This window comes from Odocoileus virginianus, chromosome 22, assembly GCF_023699985.2.
Source record: "Odocoileus virginianus isolate 20LAN1187 ecotype Illinois chromosome 22, Ovbor_1.2, whole genome shotgun sequence".
Lineage (NCBI taxonomy): Eukaryota > Metazoa > Chordata > Mammalia > Artiodactyla > Cervidae > Odocoileus > Odocoileus virginianus.
This window is the reverse complement of record NC_069695.1, coordinates 10,331,713-10,354,170: the sequence shown is the minus strand read 5'-3', so window position 1 is coordinate 10,354,170 and position 22,458 is coordinate 10,331,713. Positions and strand designations below refer to the sequence as shown.

The 22,458-nt window shown below is 46.6% G+C and overlaps 1 protein-coding gene across 2 annotated transcripts in view; it reads right to left on the bottom strand.

The window, feature by feature from the left end:
* The window catches only part of MYO5B (myosin VB), a 334,299-nt gene that overhangs the window by 190,909 nt on the left and 120,932 nt on the right, over window positions 1-22,458 (bottom strand). For both annotated transcript variants that reach the window (XM_070452570.1, XM_070452571.1), the window contains exon 2: window positions 1,874-1,984. In XM_070452570.1, coding sequence (XP_070308671.1) covers window positions 1,874-1,984 — 111 coding nt within the window. The remainder of the gene's footprint in view (window positions 1-1,873; window positions 1,985-22,458) is intronic.

Below are 22,458 nucleotides of genomic sequence, written 5' to 3'. Positions count from 1 at the left end.
GAGGGTGAACTAATTTTATTTTGTTTGGGGTGTGGGGTGGGAAGTTATTCAACATGATAAACATGATTCCATCTGTTGGGAATTTTGCTTTTGACCTCAAAACCAGGAGGAGGCTGGCAAGGTCCGCCTGCAAGGAAGGGGAAAGGGAGGCAGGCACGCTTTGGTGTAAACACCTCCTAACAAACTGACCAACTCGCTGTCCTGGTTTTACCCAGCGATGCGCTCAAAGTTGATTGAAAGAGAAGTTAGGAAGGGAAATATGTTCAACCTCCCCACTATTCAGTGAGTTAATCACCAACCACTGCAGGTACATGTGAGCCAGAGAAGACAAGGTCTTTTTCTCCAGCAGGTCGTTACTACCTACAGAGTCAAGAGCAAAGAACTCAGAAGAAAGTAAAACAGGAAGACAGTACGTGACCAGAGGCTGAGTGACGGGGGACCAGCTTTCAGCGCTCCCGCAGCTCAGAGGCAGGCAGGGACCACCCAAGCCTCAGCCTCCCCTCCAAGCGAGGCCCGCTCTGCAGCCCCTCAGATCTGACCCAGCCCAAGGCCAAAGCTTGCATTCTTCTGGCCGCTTGATTCCAAGTCTGTTTGTCTCCCAGTCTCCCCTTGTAAACGCTGCACCCCTGACCTGCCTCCCTAGCCTCGGGCCCCGTCTGTCCCCTTCTCCAGTGGCTTCCAGGTGCGCCGGCCTCCCTTCCTCCCACACACCCAAAGGGGACACCCTGAGGCCTTGGGGCTTTGGCGACAACTCCTGCCTGGGCCACTCCCCTTGGCCCTCCTCACTTTCCTCCCTCCCCTCATCCACGGCCTCCATGCCTACTGCACCTGCCAGGGCTCTTTCCCGTATTTCTGTGTTCACATCCTCTGCACCCTCCACCACTGAGCTCCCCTCAATGGCAGAGTCACAACCAATCACCCATAACCCCCCCATGACCAGCATGGGCAAGGCTTCAAATAACTGTGACATGCACACATCACAGGGAGGGGTAATGACATGAGGCTCACAAAAAGGAAAGCAGAATCAGACCTTCTAGAAGAAATAGGATTTCCTGGTGATTGCCTTGTCTTCCTTTTGAGTGAAACAATTTGAAAATCAACTAATTAAAAGACTCTCACTGGAGCTACTAACTATGCTTGCACGGCAGGCATGACTCCTATGTACTGCCACATGGGAACTCATTTTATTCTCACTGTGCACCCTGGACAAGCCCACGTCACAGATAAAGTAACATGCATATAAAAATTGCTAATCTGCACAAGGGCACAAAGCCAGCGAGGGCCGAGCCAGGATACCGGCCCAGGCAGGCTGGATCCAGAGCCAGTGCTCCAACCACTGAACCAGGCACCAGTTCTCAGGGTAAGTGGCTCCCCCCACCCACCTCCCACCAGTGCCTCATCCCCACGGAGGGAAGCCTTACCCCACTGGGAAGATTCTCTGCTCAGCCACCCAGGATCTCTCAGCTGGGCATATACGTGTGTGTATACTGTGCCATCCATTCAGCGGCTTCGTGGTGAGACCTTCACGTATGTCCCCATCTCTAGACAGCTCACGAAACTCTTTGCAACCCTATGGACTGTAGCCCGCCAGGCTTCTCTATGTCCATGGGATTCTTCAGGCAAGAACACTGCAGTGGGTAGTATTCTTGCTTGGAGAATTTCATGGACACAAGAGCCTGGCGGCTACAGTCCATAGAGTCACAGAGTTGGGCACGACTGAAGCGACTTAGCATGCACCTACGGCACCATCTGCAGCAACAAAAAGGATGCCAGGAGCTCAGACGCGCCACTGTGCAGGCCACGCTCTAGCTCCAGTGGAGCATCCACCCCTGTTCAGCGGGGCCGGCGCGCCCACCCTCTGGGCCATACTCACAGTTTCATCTTCCAGTCGGAGCTGGAGGCTCTTGTCCCCCTCCTTGTAGTCCTTGGTTAATTCAGCGGAGCGCCACACATCATCGGGGTCAGGGATCCAGACCCTTGTGTACTGAAAGAGTAAAACAAAAGCAGCTTAGCTGACAAGAGAAGTTTGCAGGTGTGCCCTCTACTAGGGACCCTCAGGAGAACGTTTAAAGCCATCTCCACACATTTTCCTCTCTTCTCATTTCAAGATACAAGGTGATCCAATACCAGGACGACAGACAAATGAGAACTCACTGGATTGGTAACAGAGGACACCTTCAAGATCCTATGAGAATATTACAGATCAATGAAATTCTAATTCTACCAGGGAATGCCAAGCTTACATTTTGTTCTATCCGGAGTTTTAGTTTGTTTTATCCAGAGTTTTACACCATCTCAAAAGGTGCTACAAAATATCTATGTCAGAGGGAGCACCTAGTGAGCTGCAAACAAAACATGCAAAACCCAACGAGACAGTGTAGCAAGTCCTCAGAACCCGGGAATCTCTGCTTTGGTATTTTGCATTCAGGGTCAAAGTTATTTTCCTGCAGAAGTGAAAGAAAGTGGTCAGCAAACTGAAACTATGTTAATATATTCCTGAGTTGTCAGCAACCTCATTTTAGCTGTGCTTTCTTAAAACCACAGACACATCCCCAAATCTCACCCATCCTCCCCCAGCCACCATCCACATCGGGATCTCAAGGTCATTAAGCTGCCCACATCCGGGCGGGGAAGAATGCAGCCAGTCCCCGCTGGGTGGGAGGCACTGTCCACGTCGCTCGGGGGCTCTGGCCCTGACCACACTTTCGAGTCGCCGGGGAGCCTTGGAAAGACCAGGTCTGGGCCCACCTCGGACCCTGCAGTCCAGGTCTGAGGGATCTGAAAGCTCCAAGGTAAGCATGACGTGCAGGCGGGAGAAGCAGGGTCCGACGCACCGGCCGGCAGCATGTGGATCTCCCAGTGACGTCACCTTCAGCAACACTCGCCTGCCATCCGTCAGACACCTCTCTCAGTACTTGCCTCGTAGGCATGCCATTTCCACGGGGCCTATTCGGTTGAGAAGCTGTGTGCCTGAGCACACACCTTCCCTCTATTTTATACACACACACACACACACTTACATACATACATACATATATATACACACACACATTTGCGCATATATATATATATACACACATATCTCTTGCATCTCCTATATATATATATATAGGAGATGCAAGAGATATGGCTTCAATCCCTGGAAGATTACCTGGAGTAGGAAATGGCAACCCACTCCAGTATTCTTGCCTGAGAATCCCGTGGACAGAGGAGCCTGGCGGGCTACATTCCATGGGGTCGCAAAGAGTTGGACATGACTGAGCATGCACACACACACAGATATATGTGTGTATATACATATGTATTTATACATATATACGTATGAGTTGTAGGTATATATGTATGACATATATACATGTATGTCACAGGAGGCTTTTAGCAAACCTGAAACGAATAGCTCTCAAGATCTAAGACCACCAGAATGTGTGCCTGGGTCAGCACCACCCGCGTCCCTCATGGACAAACAGCAAAGCTCCCTGTGGCCAGTCAGGTGCCAGCTTGATTTGGGTCCTGCTTTTTGTTAATTTTTTTTAAATACAGCATTCTCCTCCAGGTGATCACTGGCCTTTTGGAAAAGCAAGCCCCAGCCCCTGCTACACTTGTCTATAATTCACTATCAAGGAGCGAGTGTCATGAGGCAAGAAGCTCAGAGCACACGGTTAACGGGAAAGCAAACCACCAATTTGGATCACTGATACCCCAGCTCTGGTTGCAAAGCCAAAGCTGTCCTTTGGCCTTAGAATGAATCAAGGTCACAGAATCTTCTCTCCACCTCTGAACCTGGCCTAGAGCAAGATATTACTGTATCTTTGGAGGAAGATACTATGGAGCTTTATAGCATCTTGAGTGCTATGGACTAAGACACGAAGAAAATTCGGAGGTATCTCTAGAGCAAACAGTGTTTCAACATTCCTCCTCTCTCGGGTGTTCTAACTTACCTTCTCCTCTGCCATTTAAGCCTGCTGTCCATCCAGCTGAGGGGACTTTTAAGTTCCTGCCCCCCGGCTTCAGGACTTCCCTGAGCCCCGCTACAGCCCCCGTCCCTGAATGAGGCTGCCAGGATGTCCCCAGTCAGAGGGGGGACAGCGCACCCAAAAGGTCCTAACTCACAGCCTAGTCTCCACTCTGTAAAACAGCACTGGGAAAGGCTGAAGATAAAGTGATGAACGACAGGAGGGGGCAAGTGCCGGCAGAAGGCGAGTGGAGGCGGTGAGCTGTGGACATGGTCAAGCTGGGTGATGCACTGGAAGCCACAGCCCGCACAGGGCTCCTCTGCCTTAACTCTGCCATCCACGTGCCTCGCACAGGCCAGTTCACTATATGCAGCAGCGGGGAACCCCACTGCCTGGCCCTTCTGTTTAACTCTTACTCTGGGAGGGTCCATTTACCTTTCCACTTACATCAATCTAAGTAGAATGAAAACACCTGGTAGGCGGAAAACTGTCATTTACATTTTCTGATACCCACAGAATTTTCAACTGAGCACTGAAGAATTGACACTTTTTTATTGTGGTGCTGCAGAAGACTCATGAGAGTCCCTTGGACTGCAAGGAGATCAAACCAGCCCGTCCTAAAGGAAATCAGTCCTGAATGTTCATTGGAAGGACTGATGCTGAAGCTGAAACTCCAATACTTTGGCCACCTGATGTAAAGAGCCGACTCACTGGAAAAGACCCTGATGCTGGGAAAGATTGAAGGCAAAAGGAGAAGGCGGCAACAGAGGATGAGATGGTTAGATAGCATCACCAACCCAAAGGACACGAATGTGAGCAAACTCCAGGAGAGAGTGGAAGACAAAGGAGCCTGGTGTCTATGGGGTCACAGAGTTGGATACGACTTAACAACTGAACAACAACAGCATCTAACACAGCATCGGGGCGTGAGGGGACCCTAATAACACTTCAGCTCCTTGCTACTCCAAGTGAGGACCTCAGCCACACCACTACCCAGGAGCTTGTCAGAGATGCATAATCACACACCCAGGGCTAAGAATGGGCTCATCTAGCACCTGCTGTTCTGCCCCTGCCTGTGACCTCAGCCTTCCCTGCCTTGGTACACAGGCCAGACTACAGCCTGGGCCGAATGAAGTGTCCAACTGTTTTTATACAGCCCATGAGTTAAGACTGGTCTTTAAGTGGTTAAATGGCTGAGGGAAAAAAAAAAATCAAAAGAATGATAATCACAGGCTAACACGTGAAAACTGTGCATCAGATTCTGGTGTCCATAAAGTTTTATTGGAATACAATGACACAGTCCACTAAAGGCTGCCTGTGGCTGCTTCCACATATCAGTGATGGCTGTGACACAGGCCCTACGGCCCCCAAAACCTAACTTATTTGCTCTCTGGCCCTTTGCAGAAAAGGTTTGCTTCCCCTGACCTTTGAACACACCGTTTCCTCAGCCTAGAATGTCCCTTCCTCCCCACGACCACGTGGGCAGAGTCCAAGTTCCAGCGCCATCTCCCCACTGAATCCTTCCTTCCCTGCGCCCTACTGAGGCAGCCCTTCCCAACGCTGGGATGTGGCAGCCGGTGCATCTCGCATCAACTTTCTTTATGGTTTTGCAATTGTTTTCTTTTCATCAGTTTCCTCTTACTAGTTCCACGTCCCTCAGATACACCATCAGGCACCTTTGCATCCCCAGCACGTAGGAGATGCTCCGGAAATGTTTACCGAGACAGGAATCGGTGGAGGGACTTGAGTGGACATACACATGGAATTTAAAAACAGAACAAATGAGTTTCTTTGCAAAACAGAGATAGACTCATAAACACAGAAAACAAACTTACAGTTCCCAAAGGGGAATGAGGGGAGGGATAAACTCGGAGGCTGGGATTTACAGACGCACACTGACATATATAAAATAGATAAACAAGGATTTACGGCATAGCACAGAGAGCAATACTCAATATCTGGTAATAAACTATAATGGAAAAGTTGAAAAACAACATAGATATAGACACATATATATAATCAAATCACTTTGTTATACACCTGAAACTAAGACATTACTGTAAATTAACTACACTTCAATTTAAAATAAAAGGCCTTGAGGGAGGAAGCCAGATGTGATCTGAGTTGTGGAGATGGAAAGAATTTGTCAGGGATGGGTTTCCTTTGCAGTGGTGAAAAGGTTTGGTAACGGGATAGACAAGCTGGTTGCACAACATCGTGACTGTATCAAATGCTAATGGATGGTTCACTTAACAGTTAATCTTGTGTGATGTGAATTTCACCCTAATTTTGGTGGCATGTGGTGCAAACAGCATCCTGTACACCTCTCTCCTGACAGGGGTACTTGCCTCTCACCTCTGGGAAAGCAGTCAGATCAAATATCTTCTCTTAACGGAAAGCCATCATTTCTACGAGCCAGATAGAAACTTCCTAGAACCAAGGTTCTGTGCTGCCTTTTCATCTTTTTTTCTCACCTTCAAGGAATTCCTTCCAACACACCCAACCTCTACAGCTTTCCTGGAGGCAGCAGATTGTAGGGAAGACAAGCGCCCTCACCTAACCCAGTTACAGGACTTCTCCATGTGTCACCATGCTGTTTGAACAATGCTTAATTCCATCATATCAAAGTAAATAAAATAACGTCTGACCTAATTGTTAAAGAGAAACCGCTTTTTTCTTTTGGAAAGATCCCCGTGTATTACCCGGAGAAGGCAGATGCTCCGTGAAATGAAATGCATTAGTACCTGGAACATGTGCTCCAAGCCCAAGTTCACCCCCCAATCTCTGCAAGCCGCACAGAGGCAACTCCCTCACACTGGAGGGACTGGCTGCCTCCAAAAACTGTGCTCAACCCTGGTCGCACAGGAGAATCACCTGGGGAGGTTTTATAGCATCTCCAGCCAGGCAGCCCCTCAGGCTAATTACATCACACTCCAGAGGTGGGCAACCAGGCAGTGATTTTTAAAGCTCCCCAGAAGTGCCCAGTGTGCAGGCAAGTCTGAAAAACCAGTGGTCCTTGGAGTTTGCTTTGGTAACTGATATGCAGGGCAGTATAGACCCTCATGTGCCCAGAGGCCTCTCCCCACTGGCCTGTGGTTGAACGTGAAATTTCAGCCTGAGGATTCTTCACCCTGAGTGAAAGCACCATCTGCAGAAAGCCCCAGCAAAAATGTGAATACAGTACTGAGAGGAGTACGGTATTTACCCATAAATACCAGTTATTACGCAGTGCAGTTCTGAAATGGTTTGGGGTCGTTTAGGGGGTTTCTGAAGAGCTCCAGTACGGCCCTTCGTGTCTCAGCGCAGAAAAGAATTCCGTGAGAGACAGTGATGAGAGACTCATCAGAAGAGGACGCTTGTGAGGCTTACAAGCAGTGGGGGTGGAGGGACGCCGCGCCTTGAGAACTCAGTGGGCTATAGTTTTATCATCAAAGGAAAAGTGGGAGGGGGAGAGCTTCTCTGTCTCTCTTGAGTGAATTCATGCTTCCGTCATCAGCTCCTCCTCCAGGTTGAGCAGGGGAGTTTTCTTGTCCCTACATGGTCAAGCTCAGAGGCAAAGAATCCGCCTGCCAGTACAGGAGATGCGGGTTTGATCCCTGGGTCAGGAAGATCCCCTGGAGAAAGACATGGCACCCCACTCCAGTACTCTTGTCTGGAGAATCCCATGGGCGGAGGGGCCTGCTGGGCTAAGGTCCCCGGGGTCGCAAAGAGCCAGACACTCCTTAGTGAGTAAACAGCAACAACAACATGGTCAAGCTAGTTCCACAGTTTTTCTTCAATGTGCGCAGAGTGTGTCCTAGGGATCCTTAACTCACTGAGCCCGCCGGGCATGCTATGGGTCTCATGCCGCCATTGTGTTCTTGTCTGGGGGCATGTCCCGCGCTTCTGTTGCATGGTTTTGTTGCTAAGCAAGCCTACTTGGTTTTGTGGTTAAGCAGACCCGCTTTCCTGGAGTAATCATTAACTCACAGGGTCTCTCATATTTTTTCTACTTACAGTCCCCTAGTGGGATTAACTATTGAATCACTTTATCCCTTTATCCCTTGACTCTGGCCCTATCAGTATTGTGCTTAAATGTGCAGGCTCCAGAGCTAGACAGCCTGGCGAAGAAGTCCAGCCACCACTCTTTAGCATGGGTGAGGTGATGAACGGGCCTGAGCCTTGGCTTTCTCAGCTGTATAATGTGGGTAAACGTTGGCCCTACCTCATGAAGCATCCTAAGAATCAGAGGAGATCCCACAGTATGGATATTGTGAGCATTAAGCAGTGGTGACTGTGGTGAGGCACTGTGCCATCTAGCAGGCAGGCTCCCCATGGGGTTCCACAGGCCATTAGGGAAAGCAAACCAACCCAAGGTGTTCCATGTTACTAGGAACCTTTAGATGCCCTGCAAAGCATCACACATAGGTGACCTTAAAATCAGTAACTGGATCTAGACTACTTCAGCCTCAAAACCTGAGAGGAGTGATTCTCAATGCTGGCTGACTTTAAAGAATTACCTGCAGATCTTAAAAAAAAAAAAAAAAAAAACCAATGCCCATGCCCCAGGCTTGAATAATTAAGTCTGAGAGCAGGGCCCAAGCACTGTACTTTATTTTTTTTAAAAGCTTTCTAAATGATGAACATTCCATCAGAGTTAAATTCACTGTTTCAGAGTGAGCCTCAGAGCCAAAGTGAACTTGAGGGAAAAGAGAATAGGAACATTGGAAACATTCACCCCATAGAATTATTAATAATGCCACCTCCATAATTTTACACTACTATAAGTCATTTAATCATTTCATCCTAGTTTTTTTTTTTAAAAAAATAAGATGAGTAGGGCTAGCACTAATAGTTCATAATGAAGAAACTTGAGGGTAAAATATCCTGGACAATGTGTCAAAGTTCACAGTGAAAGAGCGGAGCTCAGGGCAGAACCAGAGAGAAGGTCTCAGACTCTAAGCCTTCCTCTGTCTCCACTCCCCAGGCCCCTCACCCCCTCATCTCCCCCATGGAGGAGTACTGGTTGTTTGACAGCAAGCCAGGTCCCGCTGAGTATGTATTTTGTACAAAGTGTCTTATAATTACACACACAAAAAGTGCAAATACTCATTCATCATGACATGCCAAGTTAAGCCACTAGGTAGTCTTAGAGTTAAGAATCAGACAGAAGTGGTGGCCACAATGTAGTCTTGACTTGAAGCAAAGCAGTCTGGACGCAGACTCCTGGGGATGGATGAGAGGCGACCCCAAGCCTAACCTAGGGATTGACCAGACAAACCGCCTGTCCATTTCTACCATGTATAGGGGACAAAAAGCAGGCACACTGCTGGCTTTATTCACGGCTGTATCCCAGCACTGACGTGATGTCATGCTTAGTAGGCACTCAAACCTCTGCTCTATGATTGGAAGCCGGGTTCTGGTTGTGAGTGGGAGGGGAGTCCTTTTGACAAAACAGAGAAACTAGGCAACAGATTTACTCAGGGCATGAATTTTGTTCTAGAACTCATTAGATAAGATACAAGATCAAGTGGGTCAACTTCCATCCGTCAAGGAGCACAGAAGCCTCCCTATTTCTCCATGCAGGACCAGTCGGAGATCCAGCCCAGCGAGGAGCGCCAGCAAACAGCAGTGCTTCCCCGCCCTGAAGTGAGTCCACCGACAGGCCGAGGGGGTCAAGGGAAAACACAGTAGTGAAAAGGCAGGGAGGCGAGACCTGGAACTCAGATGCCGCCCACAGCAGGAAGGATCACACACAACAGAAGGGCAGCAGGCTGCTCCCGCAAGCTCGCCTGGAGCCCATGTCCAGCTACAAGCTGCGGGAGGGCAGGCTGAGAACCACGGTGCTGAGACCACAAAACCCCGTAGGCCAAAACCACGTGTCTTGTTTAAAAATGCGGCTATTCACAGCTCAGTGCTTTAGTGAGGTCAGGAAGACACCTAAATGCTTCTCCAAAATGTCACAAGTGACGTCCTCTGTGGGCGTCACATTTTGACACTTCTCTTCCTAAAGCAACAGTTCTCGGAGGGGGAGCAGAGACCACACACTCCCCTGGGCCGATGTCTTCATCTCAGCACCATATCAAGAGCAGTTTCCCCAGTGATGTGGAGCTTGGCAGCGGACTATCACGTTATAGGAACTATGAAGATATCTTACCCAAGTGCCCTTGGAGCAGGAAGTGGGTCACACTTCATTCTTTTGCATCTGAAGAGTCTGGAGGACAAAGACTAGGCATTTTGCCCCATCTGAGCAGAACCTCTCACAATCCTTTGTACGTCTATTGAAGTCTGAAGATCATGTTCGTGGACCCAGTGGTGGTGATGATTAGTCCCCCAAATCTGGGTCTGAACTCAGAGCATCCCCATCAGTACGTCTCTGGACATCTTCCCTTCCCATTAGCTGGGCTCCCACTATGGGAGACAGGCGAGCAGGAGGTGATGCTGCAGGTACCAGGTATTATTATTAGCCTCAACCCCCATCACAGGCTTAGTTTCTTCATCTGTAGAGAAATATCTTCTCTATTACAGTTGCTGTTGGGATTAAATGAAATCGTGTGTATGGAACATTTAGCACAGCACCCGGCATGGTAGATATTGTCACTGTGGCAGGAATTGGGGCCTGGGATGGAGACACAGAGAGCTCCCTGTAGAGAGCGCAGACACGGCCAAATAACCCCAGTGGAACACGTGCACCGGCTTCTCACTGCGGTGGCTTCTCCTGTTGCCAAGCGCAGGCTCCAGGGCACGCGGGCTTCAGTAGCTGTGACGCAGGGGCTTACTTGTTGCACTTGCTGGGCTCCAGAGCAGAGGCTCAACAGTTGTGGCACCTGGGCCTGGCCACTCTGAGGCTTGGGATCCTCCCAGGCCAGGGATCGAACCTGTGTCTCCTGCATTGGCAGGTGGACCCTTTACCGCTCAGACACCAGGGAGCCTGGCAAGATACTTTTGTAAGCCTGCCATGTTAAATCCACTTAACCTGCTGCCAAAGGAACCAGAAAAGATGTACTCAAAGCTAGTACATTTCATGCAGCTAAATATGTCTGAATCCTATCAAGAAGCTAAAACCTTTTTGGAATTTTACTGCCAGTAACCTGACTACAGCTCCTGGACTGTGGATTCTCCCTGTACAGGGCAATTTAGTATGTGATTAAACAGTCCATAGTCATATGACAAATCTTTAAGTCATTTAAGACAGTTTTCCAGAGCACACCATCTTCATTTCCACCTAAGCTCTTTGAAACACCTCAACATTTAAAAGCCATATATGACGCCATCATTGGGCAGTTGTCTTCCTCTTTCCAGCAGGTACCTACTCCTGACCTCCACAATTGAAGACTACTATATTGTTTTCCCCAAAGAAAAGTCTATAAATAGTTTGCATTCACCACAATGCTGATTAGCAAGTCACAGTCCTAGAAATACTCACCAAGGCAAAGTTAAGTATGTTTGCTTCCATTTTATAAAAAATTTAAACCCTGTTCCATTTAGCAGACTTCTCCAAGCAACCAAAACCATCACTGACTAAAGTCATGACGGCTAAGCTAGCTTCTGCAAACAGAACTTCACTGATCAAAAGGAAGTAACTGAGAATGCGTTAGGAAACCACTCTTTTCTGAAGAAAACTTAGGCTCTTGCTTTGTCTTTAAAAGATCATCTATCTTAGAACTTAAATACCTTACATACTTACATGTGGGACTCCAGCCGGCTCCCAGTCTTCCTTCCCCAGGATAAAGCATGCTTCCCTTTCCATCACCTGTATTTAAACACTTCGTCTTTGAGGCTAATTCAGTAAATACTCTTCAACTGGGACATGTCCTGCAGAAGCTACAAGGACCCCTGACCAGAACACAGACTCTATTCAGTCATCCACCAGTACTTACTGAACACCTGCCACATGAACACGGGCACTGTGAGAGGCGCTGGGACAAAGAGAAACAGACATGTCCCTATCTTGAAGGACATTAGACTGGATTATGCAATTAGTCTACTGCAATGGTCCTGACTGTTGGACAGCACAGACATTCACGGCATGTGGTTGTGTGATCTAACTTAGTCTGGGTTATTGGGAAAGGCTTCGTTGAAAGAGCAAGATTGAAACTGAATCCTAGATGGACAAGGAGTTGGCTAGGCATACTGAGGGGGAGGGGTGTTCCAGGATGAGAGTTTACCTGTGTGACAAGCCTGGAGCAGGAAGGAATCGTGCTCGCTGAAGGGCAGAAGATGGCCAGTCTGGGTGGGACATAGGACAGGAGAAAAGAACTCAAAATGATGCTGGGGAGAGAGGCAGGAGGGGCTGGGGAGCCTCACTTAGATTTTGTATATTATCCTGGACTGCCAGGGATGTCTCTCTCTTTTTCTTTTAGTGTTAAAGAAGATCTAGGGCTTCCCCCATGGCTCAGAGGTAAAGAATCTGCCTGCAAGGCAGGAGCCACAGGAGACATGGATTCAATCCCTGGGTCAGGAAGATCCCCTGGAGGAGAGCATGGCAACCCACTCCAGTATTCCTGCCTGGAGAATCCTATGGACAGAGGAGCCTGGTGGGTTCTTGGTCCTTAGGGTCACAAAGAGTTGGACACAACTGAAGCAACTTAGCATACACACACTCACATGCAAAGAAGATCTAGGTGTCACACGTAAGAGGGAAGAAGAAATAGAAGGAGGACTAGACACATGGACTAGATGCTCGTCAATATGAGCAGGAAGTCTCTCATTTGTTTATTTTTGCTTGCTTCCCTCACCTAAGGAGACATATCCCCCCAAAAACTGCTAAGACCAATCTCCAGGAATGTACTATATTTTCTTCTAAAAGTTTTATGGTTTTTAACCCATGTGGAATTTATTTTTCTGCATGGTATGACATCAAAATAAAAAGCTTTTGCACAGAGAAGAAAACTATCAACAAAGTAAAAAAGCCACCTACTAAATAGGAGAAAACATTGCACACAATATATCCAATAAGGCAGAGGTCTCAACCTCTAGTGCCTGATGATCTGAGGTGAAGCTGCTACAATAATAGAAATAAAGTGCACAATAAATGGAATGCACTTGAACCATCCTGAGACCACTCCACCCCGTAGTCCATGGGAAAACTGTCTTCCACAAAGACCAGTCCCTGGTGCCAAAAAGGTTGGGGACCACTGCAATAAGATATTACTATCCAAAATATACAAAGAACTCATACAACTCAACATCAGAAAACAACCGAGTTAAAACATGGACTGCTACTGCTAAGTCACTTCAGTCGTGTCCGACTCTGTGCAACCCCATAGACGGCAGCCCACCAGGCTCCACCGTCCCTGGGATTCTCCAGGCAAGAACACTTGAGTGGGTTGCCAATTCCTTCTCCAATGCATGAAAGTGAAAGTGAAGTCGCTCAGTCGTGTCCGACTCTTCGTGACCCCATGGAATGCAGCCTACCAGGCTCCTCCATCCATGGGATTTTCTGAATATTCATTTTCCCAAGGAGGACATAGAGATGAATGACAGGCACATGAAAAGATGCTCAACATCGCTAACCTTTGAGGAAATGTGAATCAAACCCACAATGAGATATCACCTCATATCTGTCAAAACGGCTAACATCAAAAGAGACAACAAATAACAAATGCTGTCAACAACATGCAAAGAAGAACTCCATGTGCACTACAGTGGGAATGTAAACTGGGGCAGCCACTGTGGAAAAGAGTGGACATGCCTCAAAAAGCTAAAAATAAGATCACCATATGTTCCAGCAGTTCTATTCCTGGGTATCTATCCAAAGAAAATGAAAACACTAATTCAAAAAGATAAGTGAACCCCTATGTTGACTGCAGCAGTATTTACAATAGTCAAGACACAGAAGCATCCTAAGTGCCTGTCAACAGATGAATGGATAAAGAAAATATGGTGTATAGATAAATACACACACACACGTAACTAAATCTCACTCAGCCACAAAAAGAACAAAATCTTGCCATCTGCAACAAGATAGGTGGACCTAAAGAACATTATGCTAAGTGAAATAAGACACAGAAAGACCAATACTGTATGATTTCACTTACATGTGGAATCTAAAAAACAAAGCATATGAACAAACAAAACAGAAATAGCATTATAGGCACAAAGAATAAACAGGTGGTTACCAGAGGGGAAGGGATGGGGGTGGGGGAGGAAAGAAACAGGTGAGGGAGATTAAGAGACATAAACTTCCAGGTGCAAAATAAATGAGTCACAGGAATGAAATGTACAATGTGGGGACTAATCAACAACTAATATCTTTGTATAGTGACAGACTGTATCTACACTTATTGCTGATAATTTTGAAATGTACAGAAATATGGAATCGCTACATTATGTAACAGGAACTAACAGTGTTGCAGGTAAATCACACTTCAGAAACAAATTCATAGAAAATTCAGAGATCAGATTTGTGGCTACTGGAACAGGGGGCATTGAGGGGAGGGAGAGCTGAATGAAGGCAGTCACCCAGCAGGAACTTTCAGTTAGAAGTACTCAAGATATAATATACAACATAACACATATGTATGTTACATATGAAAGCTGTTAACACAGTAAAACCTAAGAGATCTCAGCACAAGAAAAGAATTTAGTTTTTCTACATCTTTGATTTTGTGTCTATGAGATGATGGATGTTTGTCAAACTTATTGTAATAGTCACTTCAGGATGTATGTAAATTAAAGGATTATGCTGTATACCTTAAATTCATACAGTGCTGTATGGCAACTATATCTCAATAATAACTGGAAGAAAACGGTCAGTACTTAGAGGGAGACATATAAGGAAAAAGAATCCTCCATATGAGAGTGTAGTTAAATCTGCCAATGTGCATGCTCCCAGGCCTTCCCCTCGCTTCTCAGGTGAGCACCCACGATGAACACGGAATCCACATCCTGTTCCTCACTCCAGATAAGCTGTCCTTGCAATTCTACCCCTGGGGGTTCCTATTACCTCACTCACTCAGTACTTCCTCACTCCATGCTGCTAACCTGTCCACCAGGCTCCTTTTAGTGATACACTTCCTCAGCTTTTGAATCTTCTTTATGTTTTATTTTATTCCACTCTCAACCACATTTCCCAGCCTATTCACTGTATTTTGCCATGTGGAGTTTATTTGGAGTTTCAGAAAGCTGAGTGGAAAAGTCTGACACTAAGGATGAAGAGAGGCTGTTCAATCTGGTATATTAGGAAATAGGTGCAGTGATAGCATCTAAAAAGTTCTTCGACCTCAGAAATTGAGGCAAGATGGAAAAATTGTTCTAGAACCAACACATGCAAACTGAGTAGCAGCCAGGAAACTGACTGTGATTTTAGAGCCAGGAAATGGTCAGTTTCTGCTGTTTAAGTCACCATTAACCAAAGCCCGGAAAATGATGCCTTTGCTTTCCTCTTGGTTCTGAGAGGAATCACTGGGCAGCCACCATCAATAATGCATCCCGCCTATTTTAGAACTGAATCCCTCTTCGGAGGGTTCTATCTGCTGTTAACATCAAACAAATCTGCTGTCGGATAGCCAGCGAGTCTCTCGCATGATCATCTCCTCTAGGTCGGAGGATTGCATTTTAGGGGCCAATTTGGATGTAGTTTTATACTAAAATGTCACTTCTGGTCCAGTCAAAAAGTGAGTGCAGCTTGAAAGAATTGCTAACCTGACCCTGTGTGTTACTAGCCAGAGAAGACGTTGGAGATTTTTTAAAAAGGACCAAAGGACAGATGTGCTGTGAAATGCCCCCTTTATACGCTCTATTCTTAGTGGTAATGAGTAAAAATGGTTCATTTCACGTTGAAAATGAGAGAATATGCGTCATCTTCTCAATCCAAAACTCCTCCTTGCCCCAAAAAGGTCTCATCATGAAAAACAATTTGAGGAGGGGGTATGAGATGACCAAGGAGATCATTGGTACTTCTTGCTCAAGCAGCATATAGGCACTCCATTGCTGGAGCTAATTTTGGATGTACAAGTGGAAGCCTTTGCCTGCTGCCACTTCAACTCACCTAAGCAGCCGTAATACACCATCAGGTGAGTGGTTCTGCTTCAAAAGGCTGTTGTTGAGAGCCTGAGTTATTACTGCTACTATTAATAACCCACAGGGGAGGGTGACAAAGAAGTACTCCACTCCTGCCGGTGCTCTGTTCCTTACCAAGTATACGGCAAGCATGTTCTAGAAAAGTTATATACACAACATTTTTGGACTGGAAACATTTTCATTCTAGAGTTACTTAGAAACTCTGGGGCAACATAAGTGAGTCTCACCCTTCAGCAAAATTCTCACTTGTATACAAATGTCTTACATACTAGAAAACCAATAAGCTTTTGGCAAAAGCATTAGAGGATGAATGGTTGGTGTTGAAATAGGTGTGCACCCCTATTGTAACAGGTACACATCACAGGTCTTAAAGTAGGTACATATGCAAGGTGCTCAATTATCCTGGACAAAGCCTGAGTCACACTGTATTCTTTCCAGTTATCATTTAGGAATTAAAATAGGGATGTAACCTAGGTCTAAATCTCTAGTCCATCCCAGTGGTTCCAATCATGTCCCTGGTTCCAGGCCCCCCTGGAGACCCAGCCCAGCATAGAGGTGGGCCTGGGAAAACATCACAACTGGAACTACCAAAATGCCAACAAGGTAAGTGACGCAAGCAGTCCTCACCTTAAATGAAGTGAAAATGTACAAAAGGAGAGAAAAGCCATCACCCTGGTTCTGACACAGGCTGAGTCATATTTGTTCTTCCCAAGACAGCCAAGAGCACAGAGCTGGGAACGTCCAGCAAAAGGCACTTGTGTCTGATGCGGACCATGTGTTGGTCTGGGAGGCAGGGTACCCAGGGGCACGGGCCTCCCTCAGCAGCCAAACAGCAAAAACCTTCTTGGACAAATCATTCAAATTCTCCAGGCCTTGTTTTTCTCAATAAGTAGGTTGAACTTGAAAAGAACCAAACAGTATGCCTGCACTTATCACTCGATCACCTTTCTGCTCCCCAGCAGAGAGCTGCTTTGGGTAAAAATTGTTTCATATCAACCTCCAATGCAGAAGATGTGTTCAGTCTCTGGGTTGGGAGTATACCCTGGAGAAGAAAATGGCAGCCCACTCCAGTATTCTTGCCTGGAACATCCCATGGACAGAGGAGCCTGGTGGGCTACAGTCCACGGGGCCGCAGAGTTGGATACCACTTAGTGGATACCACCGCCTCCAATTCATCCAGAGAAAGATCATGGCTTGCGGTTCAATAGAAAGGCCTTCCTCTGTATTGGGAAACCTGGTCAACCACTTGTAAAAGAATGAAACTAGAACGCTTTCTAACACCATACACAAAAATAAACTCAAAATGGATTAAAGATCTAAATGTAAGACCAGAAACTATCAAACTCCTAGAGGAGAACATAGGCAAAACACTCTCCGACATAAATCACAGCAGGATCCTCTATGACCCACATCCCAGAATTTTAGAAATAAAAGCAAAAATAAACAAATGGGACCTAATGAAACTTAAAAGCTTTTGCACAACAAAGGAAACTATAAGCAAGGTGAAAAGACAGCCCTCAGATTGGGAGAAAATAATAGCAAATGAAGCAACAGACAAAGGATTAATCTCAAAAATATACAAGCAACTCCTCCAGCTCAACTCCAGAAAAATAAATGACCCAATCAAAAAATGGGCCAAAGAACTAAACAGACATTTCTCCAAGGAAGACATACAGATGGCTAAAAAACACATGAAAAGATGCTCAATATCACTCATTATAAGAGAAATGCAAATCAAAACCACAATGAGGTACCATTACACGCCAGTCAGGATGGCTGCTATCCAAAAGTCTACAAGCAATAAATTCTGGAGAGGGTGTGGAGAAAAGGGAACCCTCTTACACTGTTGGTGGGAAGGCAAACTAGTACAGCCGCTATGGAGAACAGTGTGGAGATTTCTTAAAAAACTGGAAATAGAACTGCCATATGACCCAGCAATCCCACTTCTGGGCATACACACCGAGGAAACCAGATCTGAAAGAGACACGTGCACCCCAATGTTCATCGCAGCACTGTTTATAATAGCCAGGACATGGAAGCAATCTAGATGCCCATCAGCAGACGAATGGATAAGGAAGCTGTGGTACATATACACCATGGAATATTACTCAGCCATTAAAAAGAATTCATTTGAATCAGTTCTAATGAGGTGGATGAAACTGGAGCCCATTATACAGAGTGAAGTAAGCCAGAAAGATAAAGACCATTACAGTATACTAACACATATATATGGAATTTAGAAAGATGGTAACGATAACCCTATATGTAAAACAGAAAAAGAGACACAGATGTATAGAACAGACTTTTGGACTCTGTGGGAGAAGGCGAGGGTGGGATGTTTCAAGAGAACAGCATCGAAACATGTATATTATCTAGGGTGAAACAGATCACCAGCCCAGGTTGGATGCATGAGACAAGTGCTCAGACCTGGTGCACTGGGAAGACCCAGAGGGATCGGGTGGAGAGGGAGGTGGGAGGGGGGACCGGGATGGGGAATACATGTAAATCCATGGCTGATTCATGTCAATGTATGACAAAAACCACTACAATATTGTAAAGTAATTAGCCTCCAACTAATAAAAAATAAAATACAAACAAACAAAAACAAAAACAAACAAAAAAAAAAGGCCTTCCTCTGATCACAGAGACTACAGGAGCCCATCAGTTCAATGCTTTGTCTCTGTTTTTAGATAACTAAAGTTCTCTCCTTATTTAGCAAAAGAGGCAAACAAGGCCCCCAGAAAAGTCAGTGTGCCCAAGAGCACACTGCTCTCCAGGGTTGTGTCCTAAGAACCAACAGGCAACAGGTGGAACATGAAGTTTCCTGGTCAAAGATAATCATGAGATTTTTAAAACAGACCACTGATTTACCAGCCCTTCCCTCCCCTGTTGTATCCAACAGCTGCCTGTGTTTAACACAGAACCTTCAGATTTTGGTTGACACTTAGTTCGAGAGTCTATTGCTAGAAGGATGAAAAACAGCACCATGTTATAACAGAGTTCCACCGCAGACAGCTGAGACGTTAATTACAAAAACATCAGCAACCGTCTCCCTGCCAAACGCCAACATCCCATCTCCCATTCAAGGGCTTCATGAGCTTCATGGAGTCCAGCCTCAGCGTCCACGGGCCCACAATTAGATGAGGCATCCATGATCTCCTCGCTCTCCTTCGTGTCCTGAGTAAGCTCCAGCCCACTGCCCTCACTCCTAAGCACATACATCGAGAAATGACTGTGCATTTGGACAGTGCACTGCTGTTTTCAAAGGGCTTTCACAACGTGAAGTCTTAGAATTCCATGAGAGAGGCGCGCAGGTGGTCTTAGACACATTCTACACTTGAAGCACACTGAGATCCAGGGCTGTTAAGGGACTTGGCCACCTCAGGCCCTTAAACAAGAACTGATCCATCAACAGGGCGGACTCCCAGCCAGGGCTCCTTCCACCCCTCCAAGCTGTTTCTGGTGTTCGAAGCTTAAGTAAGGAATCCCAACTCAGGCTCAACCCTGTTTGTTCAGGTGCCTAGGACAGGCCAGGCATGGCTGACAGCTCCCCTGAATTCAGCTCATCCTCTCAATTCCGTCTCTGCTGTCTTGGTTCAGGACCTCCAACTTTCATGTGAAATATGACAATCTACTGTTAATTTGTCTGCATGACTCCAATCTCCCAACTCCAACTGATTTTCTAGACTGCTTGATTCTGAAACAGTAGTTCTCAAGTGGAGTTGGTGGTAAACTTGTCCTCAGCGGACACTGGGCAATGTCTTGAGACATTTTGGTGGTCCCTCTGGGGTGTGAGGGGAGAGGGCACTGTTAACGCTTCTAGTAGGTAGAGGCCAGGGATGCCACGACAATGCACAGGACAGTTAGATCAAAATGATCCAGCCCGAAATCTCAACAGTGCCAAGGCTGAGAATGCTTGTTCTAGAGCTATCATCCATTTTATAAAAAATCATCTATTTTATGTGGCTACGTCAGGTCTTCGTTGCAATTTGTGGGCCCTCGTGGGCTCAGAAGCTGCCGCACACAGGCTTAGTTGTCCTGTGGCATATGGGATCTTAGTTCCCTGACCCGGAACTGAACCTGTGTCTCCTGCATTGCAAGGCAGATTCTTAACCACTGGACCAGCAGGGAAGTCCCTAGAGTTATCATCCTTAAAAAATACACCCCTCACCCCTCATGAAATCATCCCCCTGCTTGAAAATGTTCAAGCTGTTTACAGGATAAAGTTTATATTCAGATGGCTCACAATCTAGGTCCACACCCCTGACCCTCCCCCACACCATTCCCACACTCCAGCCTCACTAACCTTGTGTTTCCAAATACTTCCAGAGCTTTAATGTCTGTGTGCCTTTGCTCTGCTTTTTCCTCTGCCTCAAATGTCTTCCTCCTTTCCCCCACCTTCCCCACTGCTGTTTGCCTTTAAGGTCTGGCTTAAATTTTAACTCTTCTGGTTGAGTCTTTTTTGCTCCTCTGACCCGAGTGTGGTCCCCTCTCTCCCTTTAACTGCACTACATTCACCTGTATGGATGTTTCCTTTCCCTCCAGAGTAGGAATAAAATGTCATTTATCTTCTTTGCTAGGCACATAGGATACAGGACCTGGAAACTATTTCAGTATGTGCTGGATAAATGGATGAACCCTAGCATTGTAGATGCCTGCTTCTCACAGCAAGAAACTAGAACCAGAAACACTAAATATAGTCCTATCTCAAAAACTCAGGGCCATGGCCAGCCTGAGCACATCTGGGCATGAACAGCTCTGTCTTGAATCCCAGTGCAGAAGGCTAATGACACTGTATGTCTCTTGGCAGCGTTAGCATAGCTGGAGCTCCTGTAACTTCTTAGGTCTTATCTGTAAGAACTCCTGCTTCTGTGGGAATTTCTGAGCCCTGCAGGTTAGAAAGCTCTGATGCAATGCATGTGTCAAAGAAATGCACTACTCTGTGTTTCTCTAAAGCTAAAGGGAAGAACGCCAGAGGCAGGATCCTTAGCAAAGGTCTACCCGCTGCAGGGGAGCATCCAAGGGACATTCCATGAAGTCCCAGACTCCCGTCCTGTCTGTTAACAAAGGATAGATCAACAGCTGATGTCTGGAACACACTGCATCACACAGGCTACCCATCCGTCCTCCAGTAATCCCTACCAGGCTGGGTCTAAAGGGAAAGAGAGGTAACTAGAAGTCATCCAGGTCTCTGTGAAACCACCCTGCCCTGTTAATTCTACAGGGACTCCCTTCAAAACCTCTCCATAGGCTCCAGAAAACACATGCTCAGCCCTGCAGGAGTGAATACAATAAAGGATGCACTGCGGCCGCCCCAGGCAAAATAAGGTGCCCACACACGCTGTAGCTCCTATAACCAGAAACCATTAATAAAGGAAAGAAGGGTAACTAGTCCCTGGCATTTGCCTCTGACCTGCAAGGAAAGAGGAAAGCAGCCACAGTCCATCAAGGCTCTTCCAAGCTTCGGGGATTCAGCCCAAAGTCTGTGGAGCATCATAAATGAGAGGGAGCACCGCAAAGGGGACGTAGGTGACGACCGTGAACAGTGAACGACCTGCTGTTCAGGGACTGTGACTGAGAGGAAGTTGGAAATGGGAACTGGCGGTCGGAATACGGGTCTCAGTCCCGTCACTAACTGCTGTGTGACCCTGGACAAGCCGAGTGCCTCCCATCCCCAGGAAGGCCCACTTCCGCCTCAGTTTCCTCGTTTGTAATGGTGACTGCAGCCATGAAATTAAAAGACACTCACTCCTTGGAAGAAAAGCTATGACCAACCTAGACAGCGTATTAAAAAGCAGAGACATTACTTTGCCGACAAAGGTTCGTCTAGTCAAAGCTATGGTTTTTCCAGTGGTCATGTGTGGATGTGAGAGTTGGACTATAAAGAAAGCTGAGCATGGAAGAATTGATGCTTTTGAACTGTGGTGTTGGAGAACACTCTTGAGAGTTTCCTGGACTGCAAGGAAATCCAACCACTCCATCCTAAAGGAGATCAGTCCTGGATGTTCATTGGAAGGACTGATGCTGAAGCTGAAACTCCAGTACTTTGGCCACCTCATGCGAAGAGTCGACTCATTGGAAAAGACCCTGATGCTGGGAAAGATTGAAGGCAGGAGGAGAAGGGGATGACAGAGGATGAGACAGTTGGATGGCATCACCGACTCAATGAACATGAGTTTGAGTAAGCTCCAGGAGTTGGTGATGGACAGGGAAGCCTGGCGTGCTGCAGTCCATGGGGTTGCAAAGAGTCGGACATGACTAAGCAACTGAATTGAACTGAGTAGCTGCCTGTGTGACCTCACAAGGGCATCAAAGGAGAATAAATCCAGATATTAAACCCCTCCCATGGGCAGAAGATGACACCGCCAGGCATGTGGTAGGAAGGAAATCTTCTAAGGCACGTTTTTGCTCTTGGAGAGCTAACAGCACAGTGAAGCAGACAAAGCATAAAAAAGGCAATATGCGCCATCAATTAAAGGTTAAGTGGCAGGAAACAGAGTTC